Source organism: Lithobates pipiens, unplaced genomic scaffold (assembly GCF_037356315.1).
Source record: "Lithobates pipiens isolate NorthernLeopardFrog02 unplaced genomic scaffold, aLitPip1_a1.2 Scaffold_22, whole genome shotgun sequence".
NCBI lineage: Eukaryota > Metazoa > Chordata > Amphibia > Anura > Ranidae > Lithobates > Lithobates pipiens.
Window position 1 is genome coordinate 209846029 of NW_027507784.1, and position 23890 is coordinate 209869918.

Genomic DNA, 23890 nt, shown 5'->3' on the forward strand with positions numbered 1-23890 from the left:
TCTACTTATGGAATGAAAACTGCCGATAGAGAAGGGACATTCCTTTCTGCCCAAATTAGGCTATGGTTCACCTCTCTCTGAGCTGAGAAACTCTTGGTGTCCCCTTAGTGATTGATATAGGCCACAGCCGTGGCATTGAATCCGGAGTGGACAATTCTTTAACCTGGAGGTCCAGGTTTACAGAGACAGATACACTGCCCGAATCTTTAGGATGTTGATGGGCAGAGCCTTTGAGTTTTGACTGACCACTTTCCCTGGACAGTCTCCTCTGGTACCGCTCCCCAGCCTGAGAGGCTGGCATCCGTCATTACTACTTTCCAGATTATTGGTCTGAAGGATTTCCCCTTCAGCAAATTCTGGCTTCATAACCACCAACTGAGGCTTTGAGACACTCTTGGGGACAGCCAAATAGGCTAGTCCAAAGCTTGGATCATTTTGTTCCCAGCAGAGAGGATTCTGTTTTGCAACAGTCTTGAATGGAACTGGGCATAGGGGACTGCTTCGAATGAAGCTACCATCTTTACTAACAACCTCATGCAAAGGCAAATCGAAGGATTTTCTTTTGACCTGACCATCCGTATCCAGCTCTTGTATAGAGCTGATCTTTGCTGGAGGCAAGAGCACCCTTTTCTGGGCTGTATCTGGGATCAGGCCTAAGTAATCCAGCCTTCTTACAGTTTTTAAGGAAGACTTCTCTAGGTTGAGGATCCAACCAAGACTTTCCAGGTAACTGGTTGTAATGCGTACGCTTTGCCTTAAGTGAGTCACTGACTGGTCTATTAACAATAGATCGTCTAGGCACGCCAACACTGTTATGCCCTGTGCCCTCAACCTGGCTAGAGGTGGGGCCAGTATTTTTGTTAATACCCGTGGTGCTGTGGGTAGACCGAAGGGGTAAGGCCGTGAACTGAAAGTACCATTCATATCACAGAGACCTTTGGTGAGCGGGAAATATAGGGGCATGCAGATATGAGTCCCTGATGTCGATGGACACCAGAAGGTCTCTGCCTTGTAGGATGGAGACCACTGACCTGATTGACTCCATTCGAAAAGAGCAAATTTTTAGGAACCAGTTTAGATTTTTTAGATCCAGAATGGGCCTGACATCTCCATTCGGTTTTGGTACCGTAAACAGTTTGAATAGAAACCTAAACATTGTTCTTCTGTGGGGATCTGTACGATTACCCCCTGAATCAGTCTAATGCTTGAAACAGGGATTGTCTTTTCTCTGTTTCCTTGGGAGCGTTTGATCTCAAAGTGAGATGGTGGAAACTCCTGAAACTCTAGTTTGTATCCTAGAGTCACTGTGGAGAGAGCCCACCTGTCCGGAGTTTCCCTCTGACAAACTTCTGCGAAATGCAGAAGTCTTCCCCCCACCTTGGTGAGGGGAGATGCCTCTTCATGAAGAGGCCTTAGTATTCTGCTTTGTAGTCTTGCGGTTCCATGTCTTCCTTTGAGCCTGGGCCTGACCCTGTGATTTTCCTCTGGAATCTGGTGGTGGAAGCCATTGTCACTGCCTAGAGGCGGATGCGCTTGGCGCAGGAGAGAAAGGCAGTTTAAATGAAGGACGTTTATACTTTCTTCTGACTGGCAAAAGAGTACTTTTTCCACTGGAAATTGTCTGGATGTATTTATCCAAATCATCGCCAAAATAGTCACTCCCCATGAACTGGGAAACTAGACAGGGGGTTTTTGCAGGGTGCTTCGGCAGACCAACCCTTTAGCCAAAGGGTCCTACGCATGTGTACTAGCACAAGTGCAAGGCGAGATGCCTGGTGAATAGAATCCTTTATAGCATCTATAGCAAAACAATGCTTTTGGTAAAATCGGGCTCTGACCTGTAGTGCAGGGAGCTTCATTAAGGGCCTCTGTGAACTGGTCTTTTAAGATCTGACAAATGCCTCTAGCTGTAATTGCAGGCCGAGCAACAGTACCTGCTAAAGAAAAAGAGGATTTGAACAGGAATTCCAACTTTTTATCTGTTGATCCTTTAGCATTTGTGCATTGTTCACTGGACAAGTTAAACTTTAAGTGCTCATGCACATGGACGTTTTAAAAAACTGGCTGCAAAGCTGGCTCCGACGCCTGGAAAAAAAAAAAAAAAAAATCGGCATTAAAAACGTCGTTGGCTATAGCACTCAGACAACAAAGAAAATATGTTACGCGTTGGTGCGCGTTTTTACAGCTCTAGCTCCGCGCCATGGAACGCACTGGTCCTGGGGTTTTTTTACAGCTTAAAAACGCCTATGCCATTTGCAGCTCAAAGACGCCTAGGTGGGCATGAAGCCATAGACTAACATGGACAGGCGTTTTTAAGCTGCAAAAAACGCTCAAAAAAACGGCTGTAAAAACGTCTGGAACTCGCACACACTGGAAATCGCAACATCTACTGCTGGAGCTTTCCATTTTTTGGTGAATTTTGCCTCCATTAGGATAGAGAACTGAGAATCTCTTTGGACAGAGGAAATGCTTATCCGGATGATCCCATTCGGTATAAATAAGCTTCTTTAGCAATGTGTGGACTGAAAACGCACGCACTGGTTGTGAAGGTTTCAAGGAACCCAAAGAAGAAACCAGACTTTCAGCTGACTCTGTTAGTGGTAGCATGGAAGTGGAGCGAACCATGTCCGTAAGGATTTGTGCCTTAGATTGTGAAGTTGAAACTTCAACTGTTGTTTCCTCCGCAGAGGAGTAATCGGTTTGTTTTTTCCCCGATTGTTGGAGGGTAATACCCCAACCTGTCCCCACTGTTCCCCTGGTACAGGGTTTGGAGTAGGAGAGAGGGATCTAGCACGCTTATCTCCTTTAATGGAGGATGCGATTAAAGCCACTAATCTTCCTTCTAAACCCTGCAGGGCAGAGTCAAATTCATCTTCAGTCACGTATACAGGGGCTGAAGTGTGAGAAGCAGTCGCACCACCAATTGCTTCCAATGACTCACCCTGGCTTGCCATGTCAGGTATCTCCGGAGAGGATGACAATGCGAAGGCATGTCTGGAGTTCCCAGTGCCTGGGGGTGGTTTTGGTGCCTTAGTAGTAAGCCTTGAAGCCAGTGCAAAAACCAAAAGGTACTCCAAGAACACTTTATTTGAACAATAGTAGGAAAAACAATGGTAGCACAGAATGATCTAATGCTAAACAATTCGTTTTTTCCTGTACTGCAAATGCCTGTGTAAACCCCTCACGTGCACCAGCGCTTCTGTGTCCTGTAGCAGCCTTGCTTCAGCTGCGCTGATAGACACCGTTTCCCGGAGTATAAGCTTTAAGCTTTTTCAGGTGTGAGCCTGATTGTCTATGCGCCACACCCTTTTCTGTGCTTTAGCAAGAGTCACCTCAGAGGGGAGGCGGGATTCACACAGCCATTTTATCAGCTTTCCAGATTTATGCTTGTATAAACAATGTATCTCTATCCACTCAGTTTCCCCATTTAGGGGGAGAGGAGACCCCCTTCCAGTTGCTGAGGCACACGCTGCATTAGCACAGATTTAAACAGGATCTATACACTATTACTCCTTCTAGAGGAGTTTTTAAGGCCTTTTGCAATATAATTGAAAGAAAAGTCATAGGTGGACTTTGCAGTTTCTATGCTTTTTTTTTACCTTTTTCTCGCTGCAGGATACTGCTGTGAACAGACAGATCCAAACCTCACCCATCACAGCGGGCAGCGTGGTTAAACCTTCAAAGCCTGAGGCCCTTTTAATAGGGGGGTCCACTCCTCTGGACCATGTATATCACCGCTAAGGACAGCTTTAGGTAATGTAGCAAGACCAAAAAGAGTCCTGGTTCCTAGGGTACAGCTTTCAAAGAGGAGTGTTACAGGCAAAACCTTGTTCTTCTATGCGAGGCCCGGGTACCATTCTGCAACTGTAGTGGCGGGATGGATCCGGTTGTGGAGGCTTTTTAAATCCAGCACGGATCCCTCCTGGTGCTGTGTCCTATGATGTACTATAAAAAGGTGGGTAAATACCACCAAAAGAAAACTATTTGTGTGAAAATAAAAAAAAAATTATAAAAATGTATTTTGGGTACAGTGTTGCATGACTGCATAATTGTGAAAGTGTGACAAAATTGGCCCGGGCAAAAAAGGGATAAAAGTGGCTAGTAGGCAAGTGGTTAACTACGAGGACCGTCGTAGCTCATTGAAAACTACAGGCAATCAGCCGTACTTTTAGGCATTCACAGGAAACTGAATGAATGATGCAGCCGCGTGAGCAGAGCCTCAAATGGCAACGCCGTTTTCAAATAGTGACCCCAAGTGTGGGCAGAAAATTCCCAGCCCATTGTTACAGGCTGTGGGGCAGAGCTGCAGATGCTGGAACATGTTTCTCTCTGTACGTCTGGAGTAAAAGATTTAATCTCCAAATACGGAAAGGCTTTTTCATAGTAAGAGCTGCGAAAATGTGGAATAGATTCCCTCAAGAGCTGGTTCTGGCCAGCTCAATAGATTTAAAAAAGGGCCTAGATTCTTTCCTATATGCACAAAATAACTGGATAACAATACCCTTAAAGTTGATAAAGGGAATATCCATTAGCCTTCTGGGGGATCAGGAAGGATTTTTCCCCTGCTGGAGCAAATTGGATCATGCTTTATTTTATTTTTTTTGTGTCTTCCACTGATCAACTGCAAGTATAGGATTGTGAAATTTATATATATATATATATATATATATATATATATATATATATATATATATATATATATATATATATATATATATAAAAAACTTTAAATATATATATGGTCTTTAAAACAGCCGAAACTGCTCAGACAAGCACATGCCTTTGTGGCTGCTGCCAAGCTCCTGGTCTTTTCTTAATGGTTGATGTATGTCACAGCTGTGGCACCGTCAGACTAAATTTGACCTGGATGCACAGCCCAGTGAAAGAATGGTGAATTGCTCCAAGTTCAATGATATTGACTAGAAGCTTTACTTTACTACCTATGGTCCTGCAATGACAGGATGCATCTTGCTCATCTACTGAAAGTTGGAGCCCCTTATGACCATTTTCCACTGAAGGAGGAGAAAATACCTGCCCATTTTCAGGGGCATAGACTGTAGCCACCTTGACAGGCAAATCTGAGAATGAGGACTCTCTTAAGAGAGGAGTTCTGTCTTAAGATCAGGGGCATCTTGTACCAAACGGATAAGAGTTCTCTGCAGGGATCTCATGTGGAATTGTGAAAATGGTATCAGCCCAAAGAAAACAGTCTCAGGACCCAGTTGATGAATCTGAAGTGTCTACAGTTGGTCGTGAGGCAGAAAAATTCCGTCTGTCCAGTATGAGTATAGACTACGGGGAAATATGCATATACTGCGAAGTGTGTGCTGCTCATCTTATTTTCCAATTTTTCCCTACCATACACATTTTGAGCAAATGCAGACTTATGTCTGTAAAAATATTATAAACAGACAGCACAGTGGTGTAGTGGTTAGCACTTTTGCCTAACAGCAAAAGGGGCACTGGTTCGCACCCCAACCACAATACCTGCCTGGAGTTCGCATGTTCTCCCTGTGCCTGCGTGGGTTTCCTCCCACACTCTAAAGACATGCTGGTAGGTTAATTGGACCTATCCTCCAATGATGCCATGCTCGCATTAGTGCAGATTAAACCCCATCCTGATCTACTTGCTGGCTGATCATCCCTGTGAAGGGAGCTGGAAAGCCAGCTAAGGAGCACTGGCCTCAGAGCGGGGAGAAGCCGAACTGTGAGCATTGCCCAGCAAATCTGGTCTTTCCTGGGCAGGACACCAGGCAGAAAGTCCTCCTCTAGCATGGAGCTTGTACCTCTAGTCGGCCCCTCTACATCAGTAGAGGGACTGACAACAGTCTTCCTTCCAGGCTCACAGGCAACAGTGCCAAAGTCTGATCCTGAACCTGACACAGGCATCAAAACTTAGTCTTGATGTTATTGCGGGCTGCACTAATGGCATTGACACACTTACTACTGAATGCACTCAATAGGCAAAGCCTTGAGAAAATCAATAGCAGAGTGACCGAGGCCAAAGATAGCCTGAGTGTGGTGGAGCATAGTTGGGGTCACACTCTGTGCTTGCAGACTTCAACTAAAGTTGATGACGCAGAAAAACACCAATGCAGAAACATCAGAGCTGTTGAGCTGCCCGAGGGAGTGGAGGATCCCCACCCAGCTGTGTTTGCTGAGCAACTCATGTCTATACCAGACATGCCTCTCACGTATGTCGTTGAGCAGGCCCATTTTTTATTTATTTTTTTGCATTTAAGTTCAAATCTCAGATCTGAGGTCTTTTTGACCCCAGATCTCATATTTAAGAGGTCGTGTCATGCTTTTTTCTATTACAAGAGGTTTACATTCCTTGTAATAGGAATAAAAGTGACACTTTTTTTTTATTTAAACTGTGTAAAATAATAAAAAACAAAACAAAACAAAAAAACAACTTTTTTAAACGTGCCTTGTCCCATCGAGTAGCGCTCGCATATGAAAACGGTGTTTAAACCACACGTGAGATACTGCCGCGATCGGTAAAGCGAGAGCAATAACTCTGGCCCTAGACTTCCTCCAACACAAAACATGCAACTGATAGAATTATTTTTTAACTGTCACCTATGGAGATTAAGGGTTAAAGTTTGCCGCCATTCCACGAGGGAAATTTTGAAGTGTGACATGCTGGGTATCAATTTACTCAGCGTAACATTTTCTTTTATATGAAAAAAAAATTGGGCTAACTTTACTGTTGTCTTATTTTTTACTACAAAAAAAAAAAAAGATTAAAAAATAAAAGTGCGCTTGTAAGACCGCTGCGCAAATACGGTGCAACAAAGTATTGCAACGACCACCATTTTATTTCCTAGGATGTTAGGGGGAAAAAAAAAAAAAATTAAAAAAAAAAAACGTATAATGGCTTGGGGGTTCTAAGTAATTTTCTAGCAAAAACATTTTTGAACTCGTAAACACCACATCTAAAAAAGAGGCCCGGTCTTTAAAGTGGTTAAGGTCCGAAATGAAGTTGTGTAATAAACTGGAACAGGAAAAAATTATTGCGCACATGAAGAAAAGGATGTGAAAAAAGGTATGGAAAGCCAAGACAACAGCTGAAATCAGTATTAGAACGCAATCTTGCACCTTGTCAGTGCAAATTAATATCAGCTGGTTCAGTCTCAACTAATGGCCTATAAAAAGGTGTCATTACGATCTCATGATGGGTAAAAGCAAAGAGCTCTCTCAAGACCTTTGAAACCTTATTGTTGCAAAACATGCTGATGGAATTGGTTACAGGAGGATTTCCAAACGTCTGAATGTTCCAGTGAGCACTGTTGGCGCCATAATCCAAAAGTGGAAAGAAAATCATTTCACCATAAACTGGCAACAATCAGTGCTTCTAGCAAGACTTAAGACAGTAGTAAAAATAATCAGAATAGTTGTCCAAGTGCAAAGGACCACTTGTGGAGAAAGACTTGGAATTAGCAGGTACAATTGTTTCAAAGTAAATAAGTAACGCTCTCGCCCGCCATACCCTGTATGCACGCGCGACACACAAGACTTCAATGGTGAAGAAAAATGTTGAAGCTTGTTTAAAAGAGAAGTACGGGTTTGCACTTTTTTGGATTATCATACTTACCTAGGTGGATGCAGCCATCTGTCCCCTGCTGCCTCTGCACAAGAACCGATCCACCGAACATAGTTGATGGCTCGGTTCTCACAGCTCCCTGAGCAGAGAGCTGCTGACTGTAAATTTGTCCCCAGAAAATGATAGTAGGGTTTCATAATTTTCATCTCTATGGATGAACCCGTTATCCTCATCTAATGACAATTCCTTTGCCTGCCCACAAAGCTGGATTCAGGTAGAGAGATCATAGGTGACTGTTTCCTGAAATATTGCTGACCTTTGACCAAGTTAAATATAAATTCACTCACTGTTCCTGATTTACAGGGGGACAATTGGGACATGTAGTTTAACTGTTCAAACTTTTGGTTTCAGCTGGAAACTGTTTAATATAAATTCCTCCATCGTATCTACTATAAGCCATCCAAGCTGGCAAAGTGCTAGAGATGCAACTATTCAACATACATCTCTGGTGTTTTCTGGGCTTGCCCCAGAGTCCAACAATATTGGAAAGACGTTACACGTTTAATAACCAGAATTACAATCCTGCCGGTCCTGTTGGTTAGGTTTATTGTGCCTTATAGAGATACTTGCAAACACGGTAGCACACAGAACACTGTTAAGTATATTACTTTAAGCTCGAAATGTGATAATTTTACACCAAAAACCATTAGTCCACACAGTAAAAATCTGGAAATTACTGGTGAATGCAGCTCCCCCATTCTATAAGGCCACTTCTCTAAAACAGCACTGCTCTTAGAAATTTGAGAATTCATGGGGTGGCTGGCACTCGGTAACAGACAAACGGGTAGTGCAGCATGGCTTCTCTCTCACTTTTGTTAGAAGCTGGATGGCAAACTGTATGTAAGACTTGACCTGTCTTGTTCCACATTCCTAGTATAATACTCTCATCCAAGGCTAGAATTGCTCCACCACTGACAAATGTCGGGGTAAGGAAGCTTTTTAAAATTTGGGGCTCAAGTGTTTACTCCAGTTTACACGTTTCAACAGTGTATGCGCTACTGTTCCCTGCTTAATGTATTTTTTGTATGATTGGGGGTCTGCACATTCACAGACGGGGGGGGGGGGGGGGGGGGGTGTGTGTGTAGGGGTTGTGTCAGGTTCTGCGTAACCTCCATCAGTGTTTGCTGTTTTTTTTTATAACTCTGTAATGGTGTTACTTCTGAAAAGTAAAATAATTATCAAAAAAAAAACGGCTAGCCATGGTTACACAACTCCTGTTCATAAGCACCGTAGTTAAATCTCCCTATCAGCTAGGGAATGCAGAAAATGTACACCGAGCTGTGCATGCAAAATGGAGCATATTCACACTAGTAATGTTTTAAGAAAATTGTGTTGTAAATTAGAGACCTAATCATTTCCAACTGATTGCCTCCAATAACCTTGTGCCTAGAAGTTCTGAGGGGGAAAAAAATTAAAAAAATCACAACTCTTGCAGTCTTCTACAAAAAGTATAAACTACTTCCAGGAAATATTCCCAGAACCTATTCCGTGCATATTTTGTCATATCGACAACCACCCAATTGAAAACTACCGATTGTGAAAAGCTCCCTGAACAACTAGAACTAAATTAAAACACCTCTATGCTTGCAGAAAAGATGCAACACCTCCAAACATCTACAAAACCAACAGCATAATAGGAATCACAGTAGAAGTACAGAACACAGGGTATATTCTCATTTCAGATGATTGCTAAATGGCCTACACGATTCAAATGTTGATGAGACAAGTTCGGAGAGATCACAAAAATATTTAAAAGTTGGAATGGAAACGTAAACTTGCAGAAAAATCTGAAACTCTAGACCAGTGGAATGTGGTGCGGGGGCAAGAGTGGCCCTTTTCTTGCCTTTATCTTGCCCTTGGGGAACTATTCCCTCAACCGACACCAATGATGGGGCACCATTCTCCCACTGTCACCATCAAAATACGCTATTCTTCCCATTGATACCAACGATAGGGCCTTATTCCCCCGATTAAAACCATGATGGGGCAATCTTTAATCCCACATTGGTCACAGTCCGACCACCCCAAAGCCTACACTGGCCCTTTGATTAGAAAGTTTGTAGATCCCTGCTCTAGATTGTGACAATAGCAGACATAATTTGTGTGCCTCTACAATTTTAATATAGGTTATAACATCTGACAAGACAGCCCGTTTTGCTTCACACTTCTTATCTAAGGTATATAGACATTACAAAAATACTTTATTATAAGAGAAAAACTGTTTCCATTTCATTAGCCATTGCTACTCATGGGAAATTGATTATATTCTATTTGTTGCTTAATTGTGAGTTTTCAGAACATTTTCTTTTTACAGCTCTACAATGCTTAAAAAAAAAAAAAATAAAAAAAAAAAAAAATAAATAAAAACGAACTTGCTTTAAAAGCTTGCATCTATAAGTTAGCCAATATAGATAACCTAAATGCAAAGCTGTGTTTGAAGATTAACAGTACAGCACTTTGAAAGAAAAAGACAAAGGAAACCTAAGGCAGCAATTTAGGCAGAAATGTGTTCTTCTGAATGAAAACTAAACTGCACATTTGAAACTGTGTACATTCTTGGCATGCCTGGGTGCTGTGATAAAATTAACTACTGGGCAAATGCACGCAAGTTACATCATCCTAAGGCTTCATGCATACGAGACGCCAGTGCAAACTCTGCTGAACACGTTTTAAAAGCTGAAACCGGCGTTTAGAAACACCCTGTTTGCTGCGATTTAGCAGCGTTTTACCACGTTTGCGTCTAGAAACATTTAGGCAAGCTAACATCATAGACCCTCCCCAAGCTCAAAAAACAGTATTACTATTTCAGCCATTTTGTGAGACCAGAATGAGTAGCAGCAGCTGTGAGAGCAGCAGTGTACTTTTATTTAGCGTGTCACCTGCCACATCACCTGCCACAAGTTGTGGATTGTCAACTTGCCACGTCACCTGCCACAAGTTGTGGATTGCCCACTTGCCACGTCACCTGCCACAAGTTGTGGATTGCCCACTTGCCACGTCACCTGCCACAAGTTGTGGATTGTCCACTTGCCACGTCACCTGCCACAAGTTGTGGATTGTCCACTTGCCACGTCACCTGCCACAAGTTGTGGATTGTCCACTTGCCACGTCACCTGCCACAAGTTGTGGATTGTCCACTTGCCACGTCACCTGCCACAAGTTGTGGATTGTCCACTTGCCACGTCACCTGCCACAGGTTGCGAACTGTCCACTTGCCACGTCACCTGCCACAGGTTGCGAACTGTCCACTTGCCACGTCACCTGCCACAAGTTGCGAACTGTCCACTTGCCACGTCACCTGCCACAAGTTGCGAACTGTCCACTTGCCACGTCACCTGCCACAAGTTGTGGATTGTCCACTTGCCACGTCACCTGCCACAAGTTGTGGATTGTCCACTTGCCACGTCACCTGCCACAGGTTGCGGACTGCCCACTTGCAATGTCACCTGCCACAAGTTGTGGATTGTCCACTTGCAATTTTTTAAAATATTTTAATGTTTTTTCATCATTTGCCATCATTTTTGAGATTTTTAAAGTAAAAAAAAATAGGTCACCTTTAAAAACGCTTATAAACTAAAACGCGGTACCGTCGTTTTGCATCGGAAACGTGGAAAACGTTTGCGTCTGAACCCAGTTTTTTGCTTCTGAAAAAACGAGGTTAAACGCAACTGCATAAAAACGTCAAAAAACTAGACTGTGTACATGGACACATAGGATAACATTGAATGTGTTCAGGGGCAGTTGAAAAAAAGTGTCCAAGTGCCTCTGAACGCGTGTTTAACAGCGTCTCGTGTGCATGAGGCTTTAGGCAGCTGTTCAGGACAAAAAAACAAACACAAAAGACCTTCTAAAAAAAGTCAGCAGTGTTGACAGATTGCATTCATTGCAGTTGCCTTTGGGCCGGCAAGTCTGTAAAAAATGACCATACTTGGAGTTAAAGTTCACCAGAATGCAAATTTAGTTCAACTGTAATATGTAAAAAAATGGCTTATGTACAAACTGTGTCTAATAACAGCAATCACAACATATAAATCCCATTACAGCGCAGAGTCCTGCAATATGAAAGCTGCCTGCATTAGATGCTAGTGCTCAGTTGAAAATTGGCATATAGTGTGGCCTTTGCATACCAAAGTTATAGAAACTTACCTAAGTTTACCTGATCCTTTCTCAGAGAGTTCAACAGCTCTTTTACATTCTTCTAGAAGATCTCTTACACAGCCATGCTTGTCTGGATATAGTGTTATTTCCTGTTAAAAATAAAAAAATACTAAGCATAACTTAAAAATTAAACTATTCCATAAAAAGGGGTTAGGAATTACGTAAACTGAACCCTTAACAGTTTTTAAAGATTCTTGAATTATTTGAAAAAAAAAAAAAAAAAACTGTGCACAATAGTATTTAACCACTTCCCGACCAGCGCACGACGATGTACGTCGACAGAATGGCACGGGCAGGCATATTGGCGTACATGCACGTTCAATATTCGTTGCCGCCGTGCCATCGGGAGCGCGCCGCCGGCGGCGCACTCCCGCGCTGGTCGGGACCCCTGTGAGTCCGGTCGCGGGACCCGCGGTCTCGATCGCCGCGGGCATCCCCACGATCGTCTCACGGAGCGGCCGAATGAAGGAAATGCTGTATAAACAACATTTTTCCATTCTGCCTAGCAACTAGTGACGCTGATCTCTGCTCCATGTGATTGGAGCAGAGATCAGTGTACACTAAATGAAAGCCCAACCCCCCCACAGTTAGTAACACACCCCTAGGAACACTTAACCCCTACACTGCCACCCACTGGTTAACCCTTTCACTGCCAGTGTCATTTACACAGGAATCACTGCATTTATATAGCAGTGATTACTGTATAAATGACAATGGTCCCAAAAATGTGTCAAAAATGTCCGATGGATCCCCCACAATGTCGCAGTCACAATAAAAATCGCAGATCGCCGCCATTACTAGTAAAAAAAAAAAAAAAAAAAAAATTATTAATAAAAATGCTATAAAACTATCCCTATTTTGTAAACGCTATAACTTTTGCGCAAACCAATCAATAATCGCTTATTGCGATTTTTTTTACCAAAAATATGTAGAAGAATACGTATCGGCCTAAACTGAGGGAAAAAATGTTTTTTTTATATATTTTTGGGGGATATTTATTATTACAAAAAGTAAAAAATGCGTTTTTTTCAAAATTATCGCTCTATTTTTGTTTATAGCGCAAAAAATAAAAACCGCAGGGGTGATCAAATACCACCAAAAGAAAGCTCTATTTGTGGGAAAAAAAGGACGTTAATTTTGTTTGGGAGCCACGTCGCACGACCGCGCAATTGTCAGTTAAAGCGACGCAGTGCCGAATCGCAAAAAGTGGTCTGGTCTTTGACCAGCAAATTGGTCCGGTCTGAAAGTGGTTAAACTATGCTCATACATCTTGTAATTTATTTCCAATAAAATCCTTTTACTGAAACAGCCCAAAGCTTTTTATATCAACAGTCTACCCATTTCTCTAAAGCAAAAGAGATGATGATTTTGTTGTATCCAGAGGCCCATCTAAAGTGTTCACAAATCCAAGTATTCAGCTTTTAAAGGAAAGAAGCATCTAAATTCACCCTAACCTGCATCATGAACCAGCAGGTACATATTTGCCGACACTAAATACATTTTCCACATAGGGCTAAGGCAGTCTATATAGTGATCAGTTTTTTTTAATTTAACCAATCGGTTCAATGAAAAATTATCCGATTTCCCCAACCACACATTCAATGTCAATGTGGAAGTTCTTTCGGCTGTGATGAAAAATATATGGTGCTGCACTGCTCAATGTAACAGTTATCACCAGGGAACAAGTACATGAGACCTATATTTTTTTTACGGGTCCCATCTGAAGGTTAGCGTGTAATCTGTCTGGCGATGGAGCTCCGTTTATGGAAGCTTATAGGATCACAGGCTAAGCATGATTCACTAAATACATTTTGGAGTGCGTTTTTGAGGTGGCAAAATTGAGCATCTTTGCAGCACTGGAACACTTGACTTTTCACCTTTTATATAAATTTAATTTTATTAAGGGCATTTTTTGTTTACAAATATTTGTAATTACTGAATACAGCAAAATATATAAATGATGTCATTCAAGAGTAAAAATAGTATTTTTTATACTCACCGTAAAATCCTTTTCTCTGTAGTTGACCGACTGACACAGCTCCTTTCTTAGGCCTTCGGGTTGTTACGCCACCTTCAGGAGAGGACTAGGCAGAATATGTTAACATGTTATAACAAAACCAGAACTTTCTAGTTCCGCCCAAGGGGCGGTCCCTTAGGTAACCCCCCTGCCCGCCTCCTGCAGCCTCAGTACGTCAACAAGCAATATAATGTGAAAAAAATAGGAGGGGTGGGTGTTTTATCAGTCGGTGAACTACAGAGAAAAGGATTTTACGGCGAGTACAAAAAATCCTATTTTCTCTTACATTCACAGACTGACACAGCTCCTTTCTTAGACCATCAGGACGTCCCCAAGCAGTGCCAAAATGAGGGGTGGGAAACAGCATAAAAACTTCAACCACAATGGCATGTGGGAACAGCAAAGAACTTTTACCCACAAAAAAAAAAAAAACAGAGTGCTCCTCAATCTGGGAGTCACAACCTTACAAACCACCTCAAACTTGCGCTAACAAATGCAACAGTGCATTTACTAAAAGGTAGTTTTTTTTTTTTTGTGAAAAACAAACAGGAAAAAATGTAAGCGAAATGGCAAATTACACGCCCATCTGCAAAACTTTGTGGCCAAAACAGGCATCAGCCGATGTACCGACATCTACCTTGTAGAATTTTGTAAAGGTGTGAACAGACGACCAAGTCGCTGCTTTACACACTTGAGCGACAGACGCTTGATGTCGGAAGGCCCAAGACGTTCCAATTGCCCTGGTGGAGTGGGCCGTGACCGGAAAGTGGGGCATCTGCCCCTTCAAGGCGTAGGCCTGTACTACAATCTGTCTGATCCACCTGGAAATGGTGGCCGACAAGACCATCATGCCTTTTTTCGGACCAGCCACCAAAATAAACAAGGAGTCTGACTTTCGAAAGGGAGCCGTAGCTGACAAATACACGCTCAGAGCCCAGACCATGTCCAGGGAACGGCGGGCCACCTCTTTAGGATGTGTCTGTTTTGGATACAGAGCTGGTAACACAAGGTCTTCATTGATATGGAACGCCACTTTATCCTTGTGGACAACCAGATAGGGCGACTTGCAAGACAAGGTCGCCAATTCCGAAACCCTCCTGGCTGATGCAATGGCCACTAGAAAGACCACTTTCTGAGAAAGAATCAACAGAAGGATGTCTCTGATATTTTCAAATGGCGGTTTCTGAACCGCCAATAACACCAGTTTCAGATACCACGGGGCCAACGGTGGACGCACCAGAGGAACTACATGTCGGACCCCTTGAACAAAAGTGCTCACTAGAGAGTGAGACGCCAGGGGTCGTTGGGGGGGGGGGGGGGGGTGGGATGGGAAGACAGCCAAAGCTGATATTTGTCCTTTAATGGCCAATTTCTGGTCTACAGTACTTCTTGCTGTAGAAATAGCAGGATCTTGGATACAGAAAAGGAGCGCGGACCCCATCCTTTCTCCTCACATGGAGATGTAGGCCTTCCAGGTACGATGATATATTTTCTGAGAAGAATATTTCCGTGCTCTTATCTTAGCATAGTTGCAATCATTAGGTCCGAAAGACCCCAGTTTCTCAACACCTGGCTCTCAATAGCCATGCATTTAAAACCAGTGATGGTAAAGCAGGATGGAAAATCGGACCTTGAGACAGCAGGTCCTCTCGAAATGGCAGTTGCCATGGGGCATCGCCCACCAGGATCACTAGGGCCAATCAGTATTACTTTAATCCCCTAGGCCTCCACTCTGCGGAGCAGACGTGGTAACAATTTCAGCGGAGGAAAGGCATAGATCAGCTGGTACTGATCCCACGGAGCCACCAGCGCATCCAAGGATCTTTTGTCCTGGACACGAATCTCGGCACCTTCCGATTGAGATGGGAGGCCAGAAGATCCATGTCTGGTGTGCCCCATCGCAGGTACAGTAGCCTGAACACCTCTGGATGCAACTCCCATTCTCCTGGGTACAGCATCTGGCGACTTAGGTAGTCCGCCTGCCAGTTCTCCACTCCTGGGATGTAAATGGCTGGTACATGTCTCTCTGCCCACTGAAGAAAGCGAGTGCCCTTGCGTGCCGCGGCCAAACTTCTTGTTCCTCCTTGGTGATTGACATATGCTACCGCCGTGGCGTTGTCCGACTGGATCCTGATCGGACGACCTCAAAGTCTTATCGACCATCTGGAGAGGTATAGCCTCATCGTTCGCAGCTCAAACACATTGATCAGCAACGTGAAGTCCTCCTCCGACCAGTGGCCCTAGGTCGACTGAACTGCCATTACTCCACCCCAGCCAGTTAGGGTGGTGTCCGTTGTGATCACTGTCCAACGTAGAGGTAGGAACGACTTCTCGGACCGAAGTGCCGGGGACCTCAGCAACCAGAGCATGGAGTCCCTAACTGGCTCACCTGAATCTGCCGATCCAGGGATAACGGAGATTTGTCCCATTTTGTCAAGATCTCCTTCTGCAAGACTGGTATGAAACTGGGCATACGGTAATCCCTCGAAGGAGGCCACCATGAGCCCCAGGTCTCGCATGCAGAAGCGTAGCGACGACCACCCGCAGTTCATCGGCAGTTTTACGGTGGCTCCGAGAGTCTGCAGCTTGTCTGAAGGGAGAAAAACTCTCGCTTCGATGAGTCCAGCAGTAAGCCTAGGTACTCCAAGCGCTGAGTCAGTACAATCACCCACTTTTTTTAGGTTCAAAAGCCACCTAAATTCTTGCAGGGTCTGCATGGTGATCTCCACATACTCCTCTAAATCTGAGGTGGAAGATGCTCTCAGGAGGAGATTATCTAGGTATCCCACGATGGTGGTCCCATGTTGTCGCAGCAATGCCAAAACTGGAGCCAGTAACTTGGTAAAGACTTGGGGGGCTGATACCAGACCAAAAGAAAGAGCCACAAACTGGTAGAGGGCTTTCCCAACAGGCCATTTTTTTACCACCTTTGCGTCCATGCACGGCCTTCATCTTAAGACAAACATATTAAGGACTGCTGACAAAGCGTCCAGAGGCACTGCACTGTCTGCAGGCGAAACGGTTGCAATTTCCTGGATTTCAAGGGAAGAAACACCAGTTGAAGCCATGCTGACCCTACCCTGTCTGCCACCTGTTGGGGACTTAGGACAGTGATGGTCCCACCCTCCTAACTGCTGCAGGTTGAGGGGCCCCCACCGCAGGGCTCACCACCCTGACCAAGTTCTGTGCTGTCCAGCTAGGTGTGCCGGTGTCCTGTGTCAGCTCCCAGATGCTTATGAGAGAAAAACGCGATGTGCTGGGCCCCAATGTACAGCAATGAAGATGAAAAACGTGTTCAGGTTTCAACAAAATGGCCGCTGAGCGTCCAGTATAAAGGACATAATCACAGGGAAAATGGCCACCGGACTGCAGTAGAATGGAGTCAGAGCATGCTGCTACCCTGGTCCCACCAAAAATGGCCGAACACTGTATGCAATGAGGGACAGTGAAAAACAGACAAAGGAAATGGCGGTAAACATCGCTACAGCGATCAGCCAACACAGCCTCCAGAAACCCAGGGGAGAGACCTACAGACATCCAGGGCACAGCTACCCAGCACAGTTCCCACCCCAGGGAGCCCCTGTCTATGGCACACACCGCTCAGTAGCCCATGTAGCGTCCCCCACATTGAACTGGGGAGGGAAGATAGGGACAGGGAGAGAGGAGGAGAGGGACCCCCCAAATCGACCTCCCAAGGAATGCCCAGCTGCTCAGCACCACCAAGGCAGGGAGAGCTGTACTTACCAGTCCCGACAAGCTGGGGAACATTCCATCACAGACCCACTCTCCATACGGAGTGGCTGCTGGCCAGGCACACTGACGCAGACATGCGTAGCCCGGTCATATGTGTGCCTCAGGGCATTATGCCCACCGGCCGCCCCTGGAGCTGGGGGGCATGTCGTGGCTGACTCAGCGTGGAGCTCTGGTCTGCACACACTCGCTGCCCAGGCTGGGGAGCCTACAAGAATAAGGGTACCCAGCTTGTCACCCAGAAGGCTGTTGATAGCAGATCACAGGATCTTAATCTTGCTCAAAAGGCAAAAAAATCCACGGACTGATGGGCCCGCAGGGTTCCTAGGTCCTTCTTCATCAGGCAGAAGAAAAAACTGAGGCTGCAGGAGGCGGGCTGGGGGGTTGTTACCTAAGGGACGGCCCCTTGGGTGGAACTAGAAAGTTCTGGTTTTGTTATAACATGTTCTGCCTAGTCCTCTCCTCAAGGTGGCGTAACAACCGATGGTCTAAGTCAGTGAACGTAAGAGAAACACATTTTATTTTATTTTAGAAAAGCATGATTCAGACTTTCATCAACGGCCAGAATACATGGCACTTCATCCCTCCCCAACAATATTCTAAATTATTGGGAAACGAAACCCAAATGAGGGAGGAATGGGACATTAACAGTGCAATATTTTAGTTAGCAAAAAAAATAAAAATAAAAATATTTTTAGAAGGACTTGAAGTATAAAAAGTTTTTTAATTTTATTTTAACAACAATTCAAATAAAACCAAAAACAGCCTTATAATTTTACAAGGATGTTACATATAGCTTGCGGTCCAGGTAATGGTTCAGTTGGGGTGCTTGTAATTTGCTTATCCCGACATGTTACGCTATCGCTTCATCAGGGGATATACAAGCTAGCAGAATAAATAACAACAAAACAAGATAGAAATCAGATTAGATACAAAAATACCTTCCAAAGTAAATTATATAAATATATATATATATATATATATATATATATATATATATATAAAATATATATATAATATATATATACACACACACACACACACACACACACGTATATAGATATATAGATATGACTAGGGCTTTGGATAGAAAGATGTGCTTACCCCCACTCCACCACCCTATCTCCTGCAGAAAAAATCATCCAGATATTATAGAGGGTGCACAGGCAGCGAACCCAACAGCCAGATAATGCAGCAGGGGGAGCACAGACGATGGCCAGTCTGGACAAATAAAAAAAAGTTTTTTGAAGCAAGGACACTTTTTTCCTTAGTTACAAGTTTTTTGCGAGCCAGTAAATTCTGTACTAACATGATCTAAATCCACTTTTAAAAACCTCTTTATATTTATAAAAAAAATATAGATATATATAGTGGAGATAAAGAAAAAATCTCCAAGATATTTGTTTTAAGAATTCATTGGTTACCCAAAGCTTTTTGTTTTAAATTTAAAGGACGGCATTTTAAGCTGCTTATAAAGCAGAGGTATATATTATATATTTATAATTTTATAAAGAGAGACAAGAGGGTAAATACATACACACAGTACTATACTTACTTACATGCTTACATGAAAGTAGAAGTTCTTTCCTATAATCCTATGTTTCAGCTAAGCCAATGAGAATATCCTATAGCCCATTAGAGATGGTTTATAATGCGGTGGATTAGCACCCACAAGCTATCCAGCTTGTTTCCAGGGTGTCTATGGTATGTAAAAAAGAAAAGAAGGGGTTACCATGTGGGGGATAAGAATCAAGGCAAAGAGGTCTATGTGAAGGTTTCAGTCTAAAGATAGTCTTACTGGCAGTGTAGATAGGTATGCCTCTCAAGTGCGGCTCCTCCGTTACTGAGCCGGGTATGATTGTGTCCGACTATATGGCCACCGTCCATCGAGCCGGCGCCTGACGTCAACGGCTCGATGCGGACACCTGAGACAGCACTGCGTATGCGCTAGAGGAGGAAAAGGGGAAGGAAGACTACATTTCCCCTAATGCTCCGGTGATCTCACCGACATTAAGTGTCACGCTGAAGACGGATCAGCGTGTACGAAGGAGATATAGGGCAGGAGTGTTACAAGACCATCCACCCACAGATGGAAAGCCTCCCTAAGCGATCCAGCAGCAAATACTGTCCAAAAATGGGCACCCCGTTCGAAAAGAAAAGACCAAACGGAAGTGCCCTTGGGTGTCCGTATGCTCCTCCATAATGCCGCAACCACACAGCCAATGGGTCGGCGTCCGTACACCCAGGATGGAAATTGCAGGAATCAACGGGGGGGGGGGAACGGGGGAAGCACACACCTAAGTCAACAAGTCCAATAGCAGTCCTGGACCGAGCTGACTGCAAACCAAGAACACGAGACTTTAAAGCCCTAGTCATACCAAAGCAGAACAGAAAAAAACACAATAATGCGAAAATAAAAATGTTTTCCTTTCTTAAGAACATATCAATAATTCATATATACCTATCAAATAAAATAATGTTTCTAAAAAGAAACAAAACGAAAATAAATAAAAAATAAAATAAAAAAAACAACAAGTTTCCTTCCTTCCAATCACCCCGATACCCCCCACTCGTCATGTAGGTGATTTAGGGGAAGTCTTATAGGTGCCTAAAGAGCCCAACAAAATTCAAAGAAACGATCGATAACTTAAATTTTCATTAAAACCGGGGAACATGGTTGCCTTTAAAGCGGGAGTCCACCGGGACTCCGCGTTTTTTTTTTTTTAAAAGCCAGCAGCTACAAATACTGCAGCTGCTGACTTTTAAAATAGTGACACTTACCTGTCCAGCGCGCCCGCGATGTCGGCACCCGAAGCCGATCTCTAGATCAACACTCGAGTGCTGCCGCCGCCATCTTGGGTATGGGAATCAGGAAATGGAGCCTTTCTGCTTCATTTCCCGGTTCCCTACTGCGCATGTGCGAGCCGCGCTGCGCAATGAGGACGGTCCCCGCTGCCTCTGGGATCTGTGTGTTTCCCAGCAGGCAGCGGGGCACTTGCGGGAAGGGGCGGGCACTTGCGGAAAGGGGCGTAAGTTACGCCCCTTTGAGCAGAGAGCTATCCCGGAAGTGGGTGCAGTTACCTGGATTATCCAGGTAACTGCACCCCCCTCCCCCCTGAAAGGTGCCGATTGTGGCACCGGAGGGGGGGAGGGTTCCGATGAGCGGAAGGTCCACTTTAGGGTGGACCTCCGCTTTAAGTTAAAAATCCACCTTGCCTCGATCTGGAGCAAGGTTTTGTCGACACTGCCCCCCTTCCCCAGTTTTAATGAAAATTTAAGTTATCGATCGTTTCTTTGAATTTTGTTGGGCTCTTTAGGCACCTATAAGACTTCCCCTAAATCACCTACATGACGAGTGGGGGGGTATCGGGGTGATTGGAAGGAAGGAAACTATTGTTGGTTTTATTTATTTATTTTTGTTTTGGTTTTGTTTCTTTGTAGAAACATTATTTTATTTGATAGGTATATATGAATTATTGATATGTTCTTAAGAAAGGAAAACATTTTTATTTTCGCATTGTGTTTTTTTTTCTGTTCTGCTTTGGTATGACTAGGGCTTTAAAGTCTTGTGTTCTTGGTTTGCAGTCAGCTCGGTCCAGGACTGCTATTGGACTTGTTGACTTAGGTGTGTGCTTCCCCCGTTCCCCCCCCCCCCCCCCTCTGTTGATTCCTGCAATTTCCATCCTGGGTGTACGGACGCCGACCCATTGGCTGTGTGGTTGCGGCATTATGGAGGAGCATACGGACACCCAAGGGCACTTCCGTTTGATTGGTCTTTTCTTTTTGAACGGGGTGCCCATTTTTGGACAGTATTTGCTGCTGGATCGCTTAGGGAGGCTTTCCATCTATGGGTGGATGGTATTATAACACTCCTGCCCTAAATCTCCTTCGTACACGCTGATCGGTCTTCAGCGTGACACTTAATGCCGGTGAGATCACCGGAGCATTAGGGGAAATGTAGTCTTCCTTCCCCTTTTCCTCCTCTAGTGCATGCGCAGTGCTGTCTCGGTGTCCGCATCGAGCCGGTGACGTCAGACGCCGGCTTGATGGACGGTGGCCATATAGTCAGACACAATCATACCCGGCTCAGTCACGGAGGAGCCGCGCTTGGGAGGCATACCTATCTACACTGCCAGTAAGACTATCTTTAGGCTTCACATAGACCTCTTTGCCTTGATTCTTATCCCCCACATGGTAACCCCTTCTTTTCTTTTTTACATACCATAGACACCCTGGAAACAAGCTGGATAGCTTGTGGGTGCTAATCCACCGCATTATAAACCATCTCTAACGGGCTATAGGATATTCTCATTGGCTTAGCTGAAACATAGGATTATAGGAAAGAACTTCTACTTTCATGTAAGTATAGTACTGTGTGTATGTATTTACCCTCTTGTCTCTCTTTATAAAATTATAAATAAATATATACCTCTGCTTTATAAGCCTATAAGTAGCTTAAAATGCCATCCTTTAAATTTAAAACAAAAAGCTTTGGGTAACCAATGAATTCTTAAAACAAATATCTTGGAGATTTTTTCTTTATCTCCACTATATATATCTATATTTTTTATAAATATAAAGAGGTTTTTAAAAGTGGATTTAGATCATGTTAGTACAGAATTTACTGGCTCGCAAAAAACTTGTAACTAAGGAAAAAAGTGTCCTTGCTTCAAAAAACTTTTTTTATTTGTCCAGACTGGCCATCGTCTGTGCTCCCCCTGCTGCATTATCTGGCTGTTGGGTTCGCTGCCTGTGCACCCTCTATAATATCTGGATGATTTTTTCTGCAGGAGATAGGGTGGTGGAGTGGGGGGTAAGCACATCTTTCTATCCAAAGCCCTAGTCATATCTATATACGTGTATATATATAAATTTATATAATTTACTTTGGAATGTATTTTTGTATCTAATCTGATTTCTATGTTATTTATTCTGCTAGCTTGTATATCCCCTGATGAAGCGATAGCGAAACATGTCGGGATAAGCAAATTACAAGCACCCCAACTGAACCATTACCTGGACCGCAAGCTATATGTAACATCCTTGTAAAATTATAAGGCTGTTTTTGGTTTTATTTGAATTGTTAAAATAAAATTAACTTTTTATACTTATAATCCTTCTAAAAATATTTTTATTTTTATTTTTTTTGCTAACTAAAATATTGCACTGTTAATGTCCCATTCCTCCCTCATTTGGGTTTCGTTTCCCAATAATTTAGAACATTTTATTTTAGATAACACTGTATAATATATTTAGTTTATATTGGATTATATATTTAATATACTTCAAAGATTGAGATGAATAGTGGTGATCATTGTGGATATATACACTTGCATTGAGCGGAGCAGAACTGTTTATTTTTTAAATTTTTGTAAATGTGGGAACACATTTTGGTGTTCGCAGCAACCTTTGATTATGACAGGTAGGTGGCAGTGCAAGTTATTTCATTCTAATTCTTCCCACTATGGCATTGTATTCCAACAGCAGGTAGCCTTCCCACCATAATACAATGATCAGTGGCTACAGCTGGTGGCACTGATCGTTTGGGAGTAACTGAACAGGCTGGTTGTTAATCAACAAATCGACTTGTGTCTGCTTATACATGGACGGCCGGCTTAAGAATGTGCCAACTAAAGTACAGCCTATACACCAAGCAGAATGTCTTTAAGGGGCAAAACCAGATAACCCCTACTGTTGCATGGCCACACCTGAATGTCATTAACCACTTGACAACTGGGCACTTAAACCCCCTTCCTAATCAGACCAATTTTCAGCTTTCGGTGCTCTCACACTTTGAATGACAATTACTCAGTCACGCAACACTGTACCTATATGGAATTTTTGTCCTTTTTTCAGACAAATAGAGCTTTCTTTTGGTGGTATTTAATCACTGCTGTTTTATTTTTTGCGCTATAAATCAAAGACAGAAAATTCTGTAAAAAAAAAAAAAAAATTTGTCTGTTAAAATGTATTACCGAGTATTGCACAGTATGGGGAGAGTATTGGCACTGAGCAGCGCTGTGGGCACTACACATGCAGCCGAGAGCGCTGCTGCCATTTCTCCCCTCGCACTGTACCGATCGGTACAGAGGGGAGGGAGGAACTGGCGTCATGACGCCTGTCTATTTACAAGTGATCGCTGCATCATTTGACGGAGCGATCACATGGTAAACAGTTGCTATCAGCGGCTGTTTACCGGGATCCGTGATGCGCCAGGTTTTCCGGACCCGGCAGTCATGGATGTTTGTGGGGGCGTGCAAGAGTTCGATTCTGGGAGGACGTCCTCCCATAAAAACACGACCGCGCTGTGGCTGTCTTTCGGCTATGGCGCCGTCGGAAAGTGGTTAAAGTGGTTGTAA

General features: G+C 43.6%; 1 protein-coding gene across 2 annotated transcripts in view; it reads right to left on the reverse strand.

Annotated features, from left to right (window-relative positions):
- USP7 (ubiquitin specific peptidase 7) overlaps positions 1-23890 on the reverse strand; it is a gene marked incomplete in the record, with an annotated part of 508930 nt that overhangs the window by 65461 nt on the left and 419579 nt on the right. For both annotated transcript variants that reach the window (XM_077448850.1, XM_077448849.1), the window contains 1 exon segment: positions 11753-11853. In XM_077448850.1, the coding sequence (XP_077304976.1) occupies positions 11753-11853 (101 nt within the window).